Source organism: Anser anser (assembly GCF_964211835.1).
Source record: "Anser anser genome assembly, chromosome: 10".
NCBI classification, from domain to species: domain Eukaryota; kingdom Metazoa; phylum Chordata; class Aves; order Anseriformes; family Anatidae; genus Anser; species Anser anser.
This window is the reverse complement of record NC_139730.1, coordinates 21,052,011-21,070,202: the sequence shown is the minus strand read 5'-3', so window position 1 is coordinate 21,070,202 and position 18,192 is coordinate 21,052,011. Positions and strand designations below refer to the sequence as shown.

The 18,192-nt window shown below is 39.0% G+C and overlaps 1 protein-coding gene across 11 annotated transcripts in view; it reads right to left on the bottom strand.

Moving 5' to 3' along the window:
• LOC310904863 (uncharacterized protein) overlaps positions 1–18,192 on the bottom strand; it is a 499,219-nt gene that overhangs the window by 148,805 nt on the left and 332,222 nt on the right. The window contains exons 1-3 of one of the 11 annotated variants that reach the window (XR_014588650.1): positions 8,305–8,587; positions 7,219–7,500; positions 3,827–6,203 (exon numbers count right to left, since the gene is read on the bottom strand). The exons of 8 other annotated variants lie outside the window; for them this stretch is intronic. Coding sequence is in view for 1 of the 3 variants with exons in the window: in XM_083850107.1 (XP_083706233.1) it covers positions 287–329; positions 3,242–3,302 (104 nt within the window). In the remaining 2 variants the exon portion in view is untranslated. Of the gene's footprint in view, positions 1–286; positions 330–3,241; positions 3,303–3,826; positions 6,204–7,218; positions 7,501–8,304; positions 8,588–18,192 lie in introns of those variants that run through there. 2 more of the 11 variants (XM_083850107.1, XR_014588648.1) reach the window with 2 other exon arrangements.

Here is an 18,192-nt window from a genome sequence, read left to right as displayed (position 1 = left end):
TCTCTGGGCAACCTGTTCCAGTACTTCAGCACCCTCATATGAAGTAATTTCCTCCACATGTTTAATCTAAATCTACTTTCTTTTAGTTTAAAACCATTTCCCCCGTCCTACTTCTACACTCCCTTAGTCTCAACTGTTAGTTTGTAGAAAGCTCTAAGGTTTTAGTCTGAATTCCAGGAAGCCAAAGCTTTTGCATGCCTTGAGTCAAGCCGATGACCAAAACTGTAAGAGGAAGTCAGCATTTTAAAATACTTATCAAGGAAAATATGGGAGATAAAGGACTTACCTTACAAATGTGATAAGTGGGATACAAAAGGAATACTGGCTCCCTGTGATGAGGAGGATATTGAAAAATGAAGCAATATTAGAGAGGAACAGTATTGTAACATACTGGGTCAATAGTATTTAATGATGTAAATTTAGAATATATTTAAAAATAACTAACAGCCTATTCTGCCAGAACTGTGGCAATAGAAGGCCATTTATTCAAAGTGGATACGACCATCTGGAATCACAAGACAAACAGCACAACATTGTTGCCCAGAGCTGGCCACCTGTTGGGTTTTCCAAATCCCTTTTGTATCCCTTTAGGATTTCACTACTAATGCCACTGCCTTTGGTGAACCCAGATCATTATCATCACATTTACTAGTAGCAGCATCATTCTCCTCTGCTCAGAATTCAAGGCTGAAAATACCCCCTCTTGGTACAATAGAGCTTCATATACAGTGAAAATAAAAAATTAATGTGTTCAATGAATAGTACACCAGAGCACAAAAAAAAAAAAAGTAAAAAATTAAAAATAAATCTCTCTTTACCAATGATTTATCTGCTCTAAAGTTTGAAGAACAGCCCTCTCTGTATTAACAGCACTGACACACTGGAAAGTGGGTAGTAACTTTGCAAAGTTTTTCTTTTATGTCTTGCTTCTGTAGAGATCAATAATAATTCTCTAGTTTCCCTCTCCTGGATGTCCCTCCCCCTTCACAGGGGCCTTGCCTCCCCATGGAATATCTGGGAGCCACTTTCTTCACTGGCAGCTGCAAGTTGTGGATGCAGGCTTATTTGCCCCCTTCTTGGTGGTGTTCTTACCTTACCTATAGGCTCTTCTCCAAACAATTCTCATGTGTTCAGCATAACTAGTACCAATGACTTAAGATGTTCTATTTCAGTGAAGCTAGTCAAACAATTGAGCTAGGGACTTTAACTTCAAAACCTGGATAATCATTTGATTGTTAGTGCTTCCATGAGCCAAAATTCAGTGAAAGTTCCTTAAATAATGTGGCAGAAACAAGTAATTATTCTGTGGACTCTGCTCTTTAAAATACATGCTGTATATTTGATAGAATGATCAAATGTTGTATCTAGAAAAGTAAACATAAGTACATTCTTGTTTATAGTATCCATTGTTAAATATATTTGCAGAAGCAATTTCTCCCTCAAATGATCTATGGTTGGCAAAAATGTAATATGAATATCACAAAACATGGATAAAATTGTCATTTATTATTTTCTATAGTGAATCAAATTATCCCCCATTTGAAGGCCATAACAATAATTTGAGTTCTTATTACCTGATGCAAGGATAATATAGAACAAAAGAGACAAAAGAACAGGACTACAGTGCAATTTCTGAAGAGTAGGATAATCCTTCGCAGTGCTAATTTTTTTTTTGGTGGTGATATTAATGTAATGCTACCACACAATGAACATTTCCTTTACACTCAGATCCCCTGATTTTTGCTTAGAGATATCAGTTACAACAATGAACTAAATGGGAAGGTATTAGACATGAATGCAAAGTAAAATCACAATCAAATTGTGCAGTGACTGAATTATACAACTAAAAGGGTTAAATCATATGTAGAAATATTTCACAGAGCTGACATATTTCAAGATGTATATTTACCATAGAGATATCTTTTCATGTTCTTCAGCAACCTCAGACAGATTAGTTAATCTAATTTTTCTTTTGGGAAATTTATTTTGTTCTCATTTGCAAACACTAGTTTAAAAGACACCCAGTGAGACTGAAATCCAGGTAAACTAGCGCTAAAACTTCTGTAACTTTACTAGGCCAGGAGTGATCCTGCAATTTCTAGTGGATTAGAACTTTCTGAAGCCCAGTAGTGGTCACCACAGTACGTCCTTACGAAAAGGAAACTTAAAGCAGAATTAGCAACAGGTAGTGTAACAGTAACAGTTTCACCAGGATAAGCCACAGCACAAAGAAAAGCTGAAGCTCCATTAACAACAACCCATGCCTAATTTTCTCCCTTTAGAAACAGTGATATGTATTGCCTAAATACCAGAATTACCTCAGCTTATTACACCAAACCAGTTGTTCGCAACGTTAAGTCCTAAGGTGACAGTGCTGAAGGACACATGAACTTGCACTTAATAGTGTAGGGCTTAGCCACATGGTTACCACTGAACATAGTGGAAACCTGCGGGCAAAATCCTCACGCAACAGGATTTGTGAATGTAAATTCCAGGTAAAGCATTTTAAATTCCAGAGAAGTCTAATAAATTATAAACACCAGTAAAGTCATTCAGACCCTCAACAAACTCCTACACAAAATCAGGAAAGATATGGACCTGAAATGCCTTTGCTGTTCAGACCAGCTGTGTATAGTCTTGGAACAACCTTGCCTTGTAAGCTAAAGCAACCAATGGAAAACAAAAACCCTATGCACACACAAACAGAAAAACAACAAAAAAAAAAACACAACAACCCTCCCCTTCACACTTGCTCCTCAACATTTCCCCCCAGCCATATTTTCCTAAAACCAAAGAGGCATATACTTAGGGTCACTTCAAAATGGGGTTCATTGAAAATTAAAAAGTGCTTCACTGAATAGGAAAAGAGTGTGCATATAAAATGCCTTGATGAAATTGGTTCCCTACTTCTAAAAAGCCTTTGCAATTTCAATCTAGCTTCAAAACTTTTGAAGTTGGATTTTAAAGGCTAGCAACTACAAGTTCGTCTTCATGTTAGACCACTCCTTAAGTAGTTAACAACACAAAAATTACCTCTCATTACTTCATAGAAAATGTTCATTTTTTATTTTTGATCACAATGTTTAAACACTCCAGTTCAGATACAGCTGCAGAAACAAAAGTGCTACCAAAAATGTATTATCAGATGTTTTGCATGTTCCTGGCAATGCTTTGTGCTTGAAACAATAGCCCTGTTCAAACCATTATGACAAGATACTGTAAAAATAATAAAAAGATTTACTTGTTCTGTAGCACATTCCTTCTTCTTAACACCTGCCCTTTTCCTTTGTTGTAGCTTTGACCTAAAGCAATTGAAAAATGAATGGTAAGTTTGTATTTTCAGAGCAAGAAATCAAGGTTTCAAGTGAGTTTCAGCTAGTTCAGTGAAGTAGCCTTTAAGACAGTAATGATACATTGACAGTAAAATGGTATAACAACTGACTCAATATCTCTACTGTTGTATAAACCCACATATGTATATGTATGCATACATATATATATATATATGTATACCAGTACATACACACACTGTGCCAAACAGAGAAGACTATGGAAGATGCTCTTAGAAAGGCCAGTCTGCTTGCCTGGCTGAGAACATGCAGAAATCGATCCACCAGTGCAGCTCTCAGATCTAGGACCCTTGTCTGAGAAGTGCTCAGTACATGTGTTGTCAGTAAGTGACTGCAGTCAGTACTTTTCAGATGGAATTTCTGAATGTGACAGGGTGATCTTGTATTAAAAAGGGGTCTTAAAAGTTACTAAAGTATATTAAAAAATCATTAACTCTCAAATATTTTATCAGCTCAGACTGACACTTAGTTTGCTCCTAACTTCATAGCCTCTATGGATTAAATCCATTTTATGTAAATTAAGACAAAGCATTTTTTTTTTTTTTTTGTGTGTGTGTGTGGAGCGTGGATATTCCAGAAGAAACCGTTGGGAAGCTTCAGTAGATGAACTTGCTTTCATTTCTGGTGCTCATCCACTGTAAATGTGAGAATAGGAGATACACCCCTACAGATCATGAACGAGCAGTTCTATGAATGACTCTGCAGCACTTGTAGTGAGAGCTGGAGGTACAAAATACTTGCCAGGAGAATCCTGCCTTTGAGTAGAATTGACAAAGGGAGACATAATGAACCCAGTAACTGAGGGCAGGGTAAGCTCTAATCTTTCTAAGGAAGCAGACATTTCTTCACCTACACAAAATATATATATATATATATATATTTGGCATAAGAGTTGTTGTTTTCTTGCTTTTCAGAGTGATTTTCAGAAAAAACAATCAAGAAAATCAAGAGGATTTTATGCTGACTGCTCAGTGAATGTAATGAGTCCTTTCCCTGCACTCAGCTTTCCATCACCTTTAAGCAAACTGGGAAACTCTGTGCTGTACTTATGGTAGTGCTCAGGACTGAGACTGTGTATGGCTTCCTCTGTGTTTTGTCATGAAGAAGAAGAAAAAAAAAAAAAAGACAGACTTTTCCCGTTCTGCAGGGTACGTGATATTTCCTGTATATGACACCAATGAATCTTTACCACAGCATATAATTGAATGAATATGTTGTTTGCTAAGTCCTAAGTGTGAATTCATTCCATTTCTAGGAGGCTTCTGTCTGAATATAGAAGGCAGCTGGCCATACTGTAATGCATGCAATACACAGTAATCTCTGAAAGTTTCTCATTCATATTTTCTCATATTAGTCCTTTTTTGTTAAAAGGGACATAATCTTCCTATTTTCTTGATATAACTTTCTTTACTTCTTACAGAAAAATCATCACACATTACTGAAAACAAAGTATCAGGAAAAGCATCCCCCCCCCCTTCTGTTTATATTATGCACACAAAGTCTTGCATTTTCATTACTGCTTTTCCCATTTCAGTTCACTCAGATGGATCCCCATGTTTCTTATGGGGCCCTTCCCTTATTAAGGGAAGTTATAATGACAGTGTATAGAATTTCTCTTTGCTTATGAAAAATATAAACAGATATTTCCTAGTTGGGCTGAAAGTCTGTTTGAGTTTACCCATGCGACTCTCCTTCGCTTTCACATGGCGTATCAATGGCTGCTATCCCCGACTAGTATCAGCCAGACACTTGCAAGGAACACTAAAAATGATCACCATGTCCTGGTCTGTTTTCAGCTACTTATGAAAAATAATAAACCAGACAGCTAATCTTGGTAGATTCAGCTTTCAAAAATGACGTCAGTACAGAACTTCACACTGTGTTAAACTAGGAAAGGAAGATGCATTAAACCAACACATAAAGGATCACTTGTTCACAAATCCTTAATTTCTGACTGACTGGTTCACAGAACCCCAGCCTGAGAATAACATAGTAGTTACAATGAGGTCAACAGGAAATATCACTAAAAGGCAAAGTCTGAAGACCAGAACAGCCAGGTAGTAAATAGATTAAAGGTGTCCAGTTAGAACTGCTCTGTGGACAAGAATGACCTTAACATATTAGGTGCCATACGGCAACCAGCCTGCCCAAATGGGCAAGATGGCCACATCCTTTTTCAGCATAACCTTCTGAAAACTGAAGTATTGTAAAGTGACAGCTGACAGATAAGGGTGCCAGAACCCTTCCCAACCAAGAGCAACTTTCAGCTGCTATCATCTGCTATTGTTCGATAAGCTGGAAGTCAGCTGAAAAAGTAATTATTTGTGTCAACAGCTATGCTCGAGTCAAAGGAAGATGTTTGTTTTCATTTAGTCATTGACAGAACACAGAGTTTCTTAATATTTGTCTTCTACTTTGATAAGTTTACCAACATCTGAAGAGTAACATGCCATCCAAACACATACCATACCCAACATACTACTCACACCAAAGTCAGATTTGCAACAAACATTAGAGATTTTTTTCCTCTGAATTTCTTATTTTTTTGATTTATTTTCCTCATAAACTTTTATTTTGGCTAAAGGTATTGCTGATACAAATGTGTCTTTCATCATCTTGAGAATTCCTGGTAAAGATCCCGCATCAGTCCAAAATCTTTTGCATCCATTGACGGCACAGCCAAATAAGGTGGTATAAATGGCCATAAACTGTCATAGTACCTTCTGGTGTTTCTCACATACACCTTCCAATTTCTAGCCAGCATTCCCCTTTCATGGTGCTGGCCTGATCTCGCTTCTGCCATGGGAGAACTCATTTCCAGCCTGGTGTTTTTTCTACTTCCTGTGTACACCACTGCAAAGGTACCAAAGTGAGGATACAAGACACATCTACAGAATTGCAAGTCAAAGCTTACACAGGCATTAGCTAACACAAACCTCGCCAATTATGGCACTAGTTTTACACCAAAGCTGTGTTTAGTCCAGTTCTTTGAACACGAGAATGTTATTTCAAGGAGAGCTCTACGCAAAACTTGGACTGACCTTGGCCTATCAGTTTTGGCTGTAGCATGTCTCGAGCTGAAACAAGAGCTTATCTCTGGCATTAAATAAGGAACAAATGATTTTTTTCTCCCCTCTTAATTATTTATATACCATTGTCCCTCTCCCTTTTAAGCGTCACTATGGATGTTCTATCATTGCAGTCAATGTTACTAGAACTGTTATATTGTCTCACAGCAAAGCAAGAACCTGGGGACAGCAGAGTTTATTGTGTGCCTTTTCGATCTCTGTGTACAATATACCTTCTCCCCGTTTGCCAAAAAAAATAATAAAAAAAGGGAGAGAGTGTTGCTTATAACAGTAAAAAAAAAGATCTTTCTTGGAAATAAAGAAAATAAACACAGGGTAATGACCCCATACCAAAAGAAGTGGAAGAAAGTTGTAAAAGCCTTTTGTATTACTATAGCTTATGAGACAGTAAAAGAGGTTTCTAATCTTGTAACTCTCCTAAATCACATGAGAAATGTGTTACAACTATACTATTCTCTACTTTCATTACAGTCATGGAGCTCTGTAGTAACTTCACGTTGACCTGTATTTACAGAGACATAATGATTTAGTCTGTAGGAAAGCCAAGAAATCATTACAATGGGGCAAGCATCAGAAATTAATGAAGTACATGTATAAACCTGGCAGATGAAATCGATGCTTAACCGTAATTTGGTGAGGGCTTAGGGACATATTAAGGAAGATCTGGGGAGCAACTCATCAGCAGGCAAGTGTTCAAGCATATGGTGACTTTGCATCGAAACAGGCACCAAAACGCCTAATGGCGTACTAAGAGCAATAGGAACGTTTTGCCAACTTACTTAGGTACTGTCTTCTCAGAAAAATACAGCATAAGAACATTTTTAGGGGCTGCACCAGACCTGGTTGTACAAGGACAGAAAACAAGATGTGGGAAGTCTGAACAGTCAAACTTGTAGCAATCATTTAATGCTATTCAGCAGTTATGCTGACAGAGATGACACTAGATGAAAATAGATCTGAAGATGTAACTGATGGCAGTAGATGGGTTAAGAAATTTCCACTCGCAAGTATGCTGTTCTGTTTCTTGCCAGTATTCTTCCTCTCCTTTTCCCAGTTTCTCACTGTAAATAGGAACAGAACATACAAAAGGAGGAAAGTCAATCGGGTTGGGTCGATTTCTGACCCAAACCATGCTCCTATGCAAGTAGCATATCCTGGGCAGCCTAGCGCCTTGTTCCCTCACACAGCCATCACACCCTTGCTCAGCCACGAGGTATCTTTTCAGAAAAGTAATGTGCTTCCACAACTTCTAGCAGCATGGTCTAAATCCTGTCTTTGCCCTTCAAAGCTCAGCCTGTCCCTAATACTGTCTACCTTGTATAAAGGCATTAAACATAACCCCAAATCATGATGCTTTACACTGCTGCGTCAGTAAAGACAGGGTAGAAGACCCTTTTGGTGAGCCTGTTCTACTCTCACACTTCCCCACCAGGCATGCACAAGCTAGAGGCTGCACCTGGCAGCAGGTGCTCCCCCAGGTGCCTCTGAGGCAGCTGCCTGAAGGCTGCACTGATCCTCAGCTGCCCCCAGTACCTCCACGGTACTCCCCAGGCTGAGCTCCAGTTGCTCAGAAGAGTACCAGGAGGCTGGCTTGAAGCTGCAACATGCTTAGAGAGGAGAGCACTTTTGGAAATATCATTGAGCATTTGGGAAAATAGTAACAAGTGCTCATTGGGGCTAACAGTGGATCTTCCTCTATTCAACAATGGAAGAAAAATAGATCCAATTTAGCACTGCTTAAGGTTGTATAAAATTCTGTCTGTTATCTTTCTAGTACTCCTCTCCACATGCACAAGGAAGTTATTTCTTAAATAAAGACACCATAGTTGACCATCCAAAAAATGAAAATGCATCAAGCATAGCACCTTTTGGACGAGCCTGTATCCTAAAATCTTATGACATCCTCAAAGAAAAAGAAACAAAGAAATTAAATAACAAGAGTTAACGAGCAGTTTTATTCTCTTTCAGCAAAGGTCGTCAATCCCACAGCAGCAAATTAATCCCAATTAGTAATGATATTTTGTCTTGATATATCATGACACTTTTGATTTATTGTGTTTCCAGGATGCAGGCAGCAAATGTTAATGATTCAGTTTGCTGGGAATTTATACTCCTGCTCATTTCCCATTTGGTGATCAGTTGCAGCTCGTCAAGACTTGGCTGCTTCAACTAATGAACTGATGGCCTCGCAGGAATAATGGTGTGTTCTGCAAGCCTCATTTTTTTTCATGCCATCTGCAAAAATGCAGGTTCCTCTCTGAAAAAACTTTCCTGGCAGCCAGAAAGGAGTGATTATGATCATATAAATGTCACTTGTAATTTGTATTTTACTTGTTTAATAGTATTACTGCTAAATGAAGGTTTCTGTAGAGAACAAAACTGATTATAGTAAATTCAGCATTTTTAGGAGAAATTCAAGAAGGGAAGCATACCTAGTTGTATTCATTTCTAAAAAAATAAATTCTAATAGAAATGATGTATTTTTACATGATGATTTATCTGCCCAGCTGGTCTAGTTTGAATTAGAACTACACAGAATGTTTCTCCAGAGGCTTATGCAGGCAGTAAACATCCCTTTTCTTACACACAATAAACGCAAAACCCATTCAAGTCTACAGCAAATGTTGTACCAAAGATGTGGGGAAGTTTTCAGTACTTATAGCAATAATTCTTATGACCGATTATTCTGTGAAATGGTTTACCTAATTGATGATTGCTGGAAAGTTTGATAAACACTTTGCAAAACCTATTAAAAGAAAGGTCACTGATTTTCATGCAGACTTCGTATCACGCTATGCTTGCATTTAAGCAATGCTTAAATCAGCAGTAATGATGAAGTCTAGGCACCCACATTCCTGAAAATCTAGCTTCAGTAAAAGGAAAACCTCCAACTACATGACATGACAAAAAGTTCAGATTTTTGACTACTGTAGAAGAACTCAGTGGAGTTCTAATAAATTGCACCAGAAGAAAATCTGCTCTGAGCTCTGGAAGTAGGCTGTGCTTTTTCTTTAAGTCTTGATTGTTTATTTGTGTGTTCTATAGATTTCACCTCAAAGTATAATAGAATTAAGAGTCACTTTCCCAGCTATATTCAAGCTATTTCTATTTCATGAATAAGTAAAGAAACTACCTTCAAAATTTCAAAATTGACTTCCTTACATGTTAGCAGAACTAGATGGAAACTTTGCATGGAAGTAAATGAAAAAAAAATGAATATATTTTTAAAGCTCATAAAAGGAGGAATGTGAAAAATATTTGATAAGCTTTCCAGCCCCCCCCACCCCCCATTTTTTCCTTTTTCCAAAACTAATACAGCACTGCTACACTGCTATAAACATCTAACTACAAAGCACCAATCTGCACAGTCTGTATCTTAAAGCTGATTAAATAGCTTAAACTCCAGTTTATCTGCGTTAGGCTAAGCAACAGTCAGTTAGGGTTGCATAGTGTTCTTTTGGCCACACCATGATCCCTTGAAGGCAGTCTGGGATTTAAGGAAAGAGATACACTCGCCCAAGAGGATATGATCCATTCCATAAAGAAGGTGCTAGCAAAGGAAGGAAATATCAGAAGTGTAACACTTTCTAGAAAGGTACCAACAAAGCTCTACCCTGCTGCACTGACATCAAGACAGTAACAAAGTTATAAATAACAACTTCCAGTAATTTAAGCCAAGAAGCAGTCTGAGCTACTAGGATCCCCCAAGCAGATGGCCTGACACATTCAAAATTTGCATTCTTCAGAGAATATGCAGAGCTTCAGACAAAGAGTATCTACAATTATAGTGTTGCTGGGAAATTATTATTCTACTTTGCAGAGAATTTATGGGCTGAACAGAAAATATCTGATTAAGATGCACTTCATATGCCTCAGAACAGTGGCTCCCAACCTTTTCATGTAATGCTATATCTGGCAAAACCCTGGATAACAATGAGATGCCCTCCAATCAGCTGCATTCACCCTACTGAAGGTTGAGCTGCTGCAAGTCCTGCTCTCGTAACCAGGGCAAACCCTGCTGGGAGCCTCCTCCCTTCTTTCCCCCAGCAGAACTTCAGCCAAAGCCAAACGGCTGCAAACAGTACTTTTTACATTAAGACATCCTGTCTAGGTTATTCTAAACAAATGTGTTCATCCTCATCACAGGGGTTGAAAAAGTTGTACTAGTACATGTACCTGATGTGGAGGAAAAAAACAATCCCTACAATTCAGAAATATTTCCTTTGAAATTGCTGTTACAAGGCCAGTCCTTCGATCTGTATGAGCAGAAATCTTGAGAAAGGAGACCATACTATGGATGCAGACACACTATACGTAGTATGCTTATGTAGCAGTGTTAAAATCTCTGCAAAGGGACCATTGGATGGCAGTAGTTAACACATTTTGAAAATCTTATTTTTTCCATGTGCCAAAATCCAGGCTGGAGCTAGCAATATCCACCATCAATTATAGGACATTCTCTTTCAGGGCTTAACACAAGCCTTATAAGAAATTTAGATGGTTGTTTATTGCTCCTCATACCCCTCACTATTTTTTTAAATAATAGGAAAAAAAGTAGAGGAATATTTTTCTCTGTTAGTATTCTAGGTTTCCATGTTTAGAAGCTAAACAAATAAAATAATCTGAAAAACAAATAAAAATAACTTTACACAACCTCAGAGGCTCCAACTCTAACAGTTTAAAAATACAAGCACAATATAGAGTTTTGTACATACTGTATCTATAAAAGACCATTCATGAAAGAAACATATATAAGTAGGCCTTTGATAAAACTTTTTTCTTGGATTGCCAGTTTAAGGAAATTAAAGACAAAATGAAAGAAATCTAGATACAATATATCAGTTTAAAAAAGCGTATGGTATTTACTATTTAGACATCTATCCCACCCCTCAACCCAATGAGACCAATTAGCTATTTTAAACTTGCAAAGAAATATAGGATAAAGTTGTATCTGTGTAAATCCTGACCTAACTTGGAAAATAAGATGCTGCCAATAACCCTTTTTGCTCTCTGCCTTTGAAGAGAAAATTCAATTCAATTTTTAATGTAAAATGTTTAAAATGTCTTAATGGAAATAAAAACTTAGGATTGTGAAATACCTTTTAAAACAATTTCAATTAAATATCATTGTCCTTCCTTCAAGGCATTACCTTTAATTGATTTAATCTTAATTTTTTTCTTCCTGGCACAGTAATTGCCATTGATTCCAATTAATATTCAGCTGGCCTTTCTCTGTAAAGAATTACTGGCCTATTTATTTCTCTCTGATAAGACTTTCCTTTGCTGTGGCCCTCATTTGTGGTTCTGGGACCCTATATTGTGAGTGCAGGAACACTCGTGTTACAGGCCTGAGTTAGCTCAGCCACGGCAACACCTAATGCCTGGACAGGCTGACCCTGGTGTAGTGAGATGGCATGCCTAGCCTCGCTGTGCACCAGATCCATGGGGTTCTTACACAGCAGCTTTTACTTCATAAAACCCAGACCACTACAGAGCACAGCCTGAGAGCAGACAATAAGATTTGAAGGGAGGAGTTAGTCATAATATTAATTCTTGCTGTCTCTACACAGAGAAATACTGGCCTTGGAGAGGTTTTGGTGTCCAATTGGCACTCTAAGCCCTGTATCCTCTTGCCATAATGGCATATCAAACAGCCTGTTTAAAAGCATTAAGTAGCAGCGAGGGAAAGAGATGGTCCTGCACATTTTCCACTCACTCGCACTGTTGTTCAAGCATTTGCCAGGATGTGGGACACCTAGTTTCAACCTGAAGGGACTCACAACCGTGTCCCTCCAAGTGGATAGGCCATGCTCTGGCTTTTGCCTATCAGCATTCTTTTCACTGTCTCAGCTCTTCATGCTCCATCCTGGCCAGATGTCAGAAAGCCTGTAAAAAACAATGGAGTGCACTCTCCTCACCCACCCAGTTTCTTCCCCCCATGCAACAGTACTTTCATAAGTCATGTACAGGAAGATACCCCTACAACTCTTCCTAGACCTTCAGGGGGTGCCAAGACCCACAGGCCTGCTGCTCAGTGGAAACACTGCTTCTGCCTCCTGCTCGTCGGTTTAAGATTTTGGCTTTCACTGCACACATGCATGCTGAATTGATATTTTATTTAGAATTAGCCACAAATTATTACACTTCTGAAACTTGGTTGACTGGAGCATACCATCTCCAGCTGTTTCCATTTCTCTTACTGACCATAAAAGCTTGTTTATCAATAACATTTCAACATTTTTGTCCCCTATTGAACTCTTATTTATACTCCGACACCAGACTTCCTATTCAACCTGGCAGGCAGCTCTCATGCCTTGGCTATTAATTCAGGACTTATGCCACTACTATTATGGTTTCAAGACTTTCATCAGTTTCCCCATTTCAATAAAACTGAGTCAACCCTCTAGTTTTAGGTCACTCGATTGCTTTTTTGACCAAACTGCAACATAGAATTTTTATTTTTTTAATCACATTTGTTTGCACTAAGAAGCATTGATTTTCAACACTGGATTACATAGAAAAATTCATAAGTAAGCTGCATTAATTAGCTGCACTCTAATGTGTAGACTTGGGGTTTCATATAAGGTTACCCTGCAAAGCTCTTCCAAACGGCTGTTTAGAGCAAAGACATAAGCACTCCCTTGTTAGTGCAAATTATCGCTGCACTTACTGATGCCCTTCAAATTTGTTCTGCCAAAGATGGGCAGAATCCACTTGTCCTCAACGCAGAGGAAGCAGAGGAGCTGAGATTATGTTAAAGGAAAAAAACTGGTGCTGAGCGGAAAGCTGAGATGAGCTCTCATATCAATAAGGCCCCATATAGAGAAGGCTGATTTGTCACCTAGTATAAATCAGGAAAATTCCAATGGCCTCAAGAGAGCCACGTGTAAGAATCTGACCAAAAAACCTATATCCAGTAATCTAAGGGCTTTGTAAATGAAAGATTATAATTTTGCTAGTCAGAACACAGGTCTGCACCTCAATTATTACTTCACAGGGGTCTTGTAGCACCAGTAAAAGCATGAAATAGAAGCAGAATAAGGAAAGCAGACTGACCAAAACTTGGGCCTTTGCCCTGAAAGAACAGTGACACCATTTCTGAGAAACAGTTTAAACTTGTAATAGTCTCTCAGGTTTCTAAGCTAAAATACTGGGGGAATGGTGCGAGGGCAGCCTCAGCTCAGCCTGGGTGCAACAAAGACCATGCAACTCTGAGAACAGCTGCAGTGCCAGCTCAGCTTGAACTTGAGATCTCTGTCAAGAACAAAGCTATTAAGGAGAGATGTGCATCAGGTGAGATTCACAGCATGCACTCCCAAGTAAAGTTGATAGTGACAGTGTCATCATCGTCTCCCTGATCTTAATGACAGAGAGACTGCTAATGGGGGTGGGGGGGGAGGGGGGAAGAGAGAGAGAGAGAGAGAGAGAGAGAGAGAGAGAGAGAGAGAGAGAGAGAGAGAGAGAGAGAGAGAGAGAGAGAGAGAGAGAGAGAGAGAGAGAGAGAGAGAGAGAGAGAGAGAGAGAGAGAGAGAGAGAGAGAGACTATTATCCCTATCAGGGCAAACAATTATGGTGGCTTGTATGGTGGGTATAATTTACCAGTACAGGAATGCTCTGCTAATGACCTGATACGATGTCAGTGACTGAGTTTGTCCACCTGGGGATGCTCCAGAGAGTTAATCCCATTAAAACTGATTTAACAACCTTTTTCTTTTTAATATACACTGGTGTGGATTTTCATTCAGATGTGAAACAGCATCAATTCAGATTTGCCTAATTAATTTCCACAATGAAATTAAGCCAGTTTAACTGACATTAAACTGGAGAAGCTGAAATTCAACTAAGGCAATCATAATCACATATTAACTCTGATTCATCTCCCCAAACCCTTGGTTTGACCTTCTGGGTCTCCATGAAGTCCTTGCCCTCTGCTCCAGTTAGCAGCACAGCCTGGCAGATAGCATCAGCGTGACGAGGATGCAGCACCGTTGGCAGGGACATGAAGAGCTCCCGCTGCTGGTGTTGCAGCCAAGTTGCACGGTATCAAACCACATGCCTCCAAGCACGGCAGCTCTCATGCCAGCATGCAGGGGGTGATGCTGCCTTCACGTTAATGGGAAGACTGAGGTCAAATCCCATTCCTCCATCTCTGGATGAGATAGGAAGATGGACAACTTCCTCCTTTGACGGGTCCCATAGTGGGGAGATGTGTGGCCTGGGTACCATCTAGGCAGAGATTTTGCTGCCCTACCTGCTCACTTGCAAGAACATTTCCAGCTCCTTGAGTCTGGCACATGAGGACAGGGAGAGCTGGAGCATTTCAAGAGTTGTGGATGAATTACTGGCCAGGATAAAGCGGCTTCAACCCTGCTGCTGACCAGTGGAGCATATGCTTGGAGCATATCCTGTTCACCAATTCCTCTGAAATCCCCATGCTGCTAAGTGATATGATCTTTGTCATGGCCACAAATGGCACCAAAATTCATCTTCACATGTTCCATACATTTTAATCGACTGTGAAAGAAGAAAAATTTAGCACCATAAATGAAAAAGTACCTCTTTCTTATACTCCAGCTGATTCCAGCTTATTAAGATACCTTAAACAACTTCTAGCATATGTATTATATACAGAATGATGATAATGGTCACAGATAGCTAACTTTGCTTTGAATACAGGAAGACAAAGTTCCAGCATCATTATCAGATACCTAGAATATATGTCATAACCCAGGACTAGGGGTAGTAGAGCAGAACTTTGTTGTGCTAGGATCTAAACTAATAAACAGTTTCTTTACCCAAACAAATTTCAGCTTAAATCCTCATTTAAGTGGATGAGGTAATATTTCTAAAATAAACTTTAAAAATAAAATTAGGTTCTTGGTGCAACTTATAGTTTTGCCCAGATAAATCATGCAACTAACTTGGAGAACTGCTGCTGCAAATCTCACTAAACGTCTAAAAATAGGTATCTCAATACCTTCATAAATCTGGCTTCTACTCATTACTATCACTTTCTTGCTAGTAAAAACACTGATGGAAAATAGTAAATGCACTTATAACACTGTTTTGTAAATCCAGCCGGTAAAGAATCTTGCACAAATATGGAATTGGCTAAAGTAGCATTTTAACATTTATCTCAATTGCCACTGATGCCTGGAGATAGCTTGCAAAGTATAAGCAATAGTGTATCTTCCTCTGATGGTCCCAAAGCACAATAGGATTACAGGTCTGTATGTGTGAAAACCAAGAGTGAAGTTCGTTATCTGTGCTTCGAGCCACAAAACTTCAGCCACAGAAGCAAACTGGAACACTGATATGAATTGGTGGTAATGGTTAGACAGACAGATCATTTCACTTGTCTTTGAACCCCAACTGCAATGCATTCTAAGAGATTTTAGCAAAAGCTGCTATAGAAAAGCAAAGCATTATTTTATCTTATCCAAACTAAATCGCTTCTCTTGCTATGAAGTCCCTGGTTAGGGTAAGCAATACTTATCTCCACTGTTACATACTAGGACTTTGTGAAAGTAAAATTCACAGCTTCTGTCACCCAGTACACAGATTTCCCTTTCATCTTGAAGTTTCTTAAACCCCCTTTCTCGAAGCAGTCATACTACAGATTCATTTTACCTGCCTTTTCTTTCTGAGCAACAATTCTCACTCCTTCCTCAGGGCAAGCCATTGCAGCTTCATTTCTGCAGCGGCTCTGCTACACGACTTTGTCAGTGTGCCACCCTCATCTACATGGATATCACTATATCCTTACTGCTGTGATTGTGTGGAACCCATCTACTGTCAGATTTGCAAATAACAATCGCTTTGCATATTACGTAGGACACAGCAGCAGGAAATGGCAAGTACCACAAGTGAAGGAAGGAACTGCACTTCTCAACCTTTTAGAATTTCTGCAGCAAGAAGCGATGTCCAGGCTATCAGCATCACTCACATCTACAGAAACTGAAGAGGTCTGACCATATTTCATAGCTATATCATAGCTATTATTTCAGCTCAGAAATTCAGGTTGAGTGACCGAATCCAACAGGAGGAATTCTAGTCAGATGACAGGTTCATCTAGCTAGAAAATGCACCTACAGCTTGGCAGTTCACTTGTCAACCACAGAAAGACAGATCAGTAAGAAGATTCACTGCCTGTGGAGATGAACACATGCAAACATCCCCAGGGATGCTTCAGGTACCAAGAGTCATTAGGGACAGAAAAAAAAGTCCTTTCTCAGCCATGGTCTCTCATGCTCTTTTCTATCCAATGTATACAAGCTAGCTAAATTCTCCCAGAATTACACTTGCAGCAGTACTAAGGAAAAACAGAGCAGATCAACTTCTAAGGTAAAAGGAGCCAGAGAACTTCCATTTTTGTCTCATACCCCCTCAAACAGCACTCTTTCAGTTCAGCTTAATCAAAATGACCAATCTTTGAGTTCATAGCCACAGAAGGGAGAAAACCACAACTTAAAAATGAGTTAGAATGAATGGAACGAACAGGAAAGAAAAAAGCAGAGCAGAGTTTGCCATATGAAGACAACCACGCATGCATTTACTTGTGTTTCATATTGCCCTCTGGAAGCTCTGACTTAAAGAGGCAACTTTGACATGAACTAGCCATCTCTGTGCCCAAGCCCACTGAAGATTAATTATACAGTGTTTTTATGGTCTCGTATAATGTATTCCCTGGAAGAGGTATATTATATTAGTCATGATTTGGGAAATTCCAGGTATTTCATAGATTATAACAGGCTGGGGTTCAGTGAAGTCTTTTTACTTTCCTTTCTGAACAGGTTTCTAATGAAGCTAACCAAGCCACGTATCTGCAGATTGTGTACCAGAAATACCCCATTTCCTAACTGATTGTTCCAGAACCTGCTGAGCCTGTGGGTGGACAACTCCTTCTAACACCTGCAATCATTTGTCTTCTGAACATCCACATCTTTGTCATTTTGATTCTTTCTCTTTGTTGTGCTATTTCTTAACAATAGGCGTAAAGTGAGCTATAAAGATACTTCTTCATAGCAGTACAAATAACGTGTTTAGGATTTTAGGTAATCTATGATATCCTAGTACAATGCAATCCTCTTTCAATATAGGTGGGTACACAGACATAGTAACAGGGTCAGAACATTGCTTTTATGAAACACATCCAACTTATTTATATGAAATAGTTTCATCCCCCCTCCCCCCCCAGCCTTCTATCTCAAAAAATAACTGATGCAAGCAAATGCGAATATGAAATAAGATGATGTGATTCTTTGAAGTCATTTCAGGAAATTGCAAGTCTTCCTGAAATGAAAAATCCTTGCAAAGTCAATCAGCCATTGCTAGGAGGTCACCAGGGAGCTGTGCTGTGTCAGCCTATTTGCTCACTGGTGCCAGGAGATGCAATAATGCACTGATAGACCAGGTTTAATCACAAGGATCTTAAAAGGGGGGGGGGGGGGGGCAAGAAAAAAATCCACATATACAAAACTCACAATTATTTCAGACTTGCAACAGCTTTTTTGATGTATTTTCTCATTGGAAAGTCAAGCTGAGCAATGATTCCGTGAGTCCTGTCACCTGTTCTATAGACTATTATAATATACAGCCCCAAATTATTGCATTTAATTTCTTGCTCCTGCTCCTCTTGAGATCAATAGTAAATCTGCTATTGACTTCAAGAAAACAAGATGAGGAATTAAATATGCCTTTTGTTTTATGTGTGCAGCATATTCAAACTAAGCCTACTGGTTTCTAAATTTCAG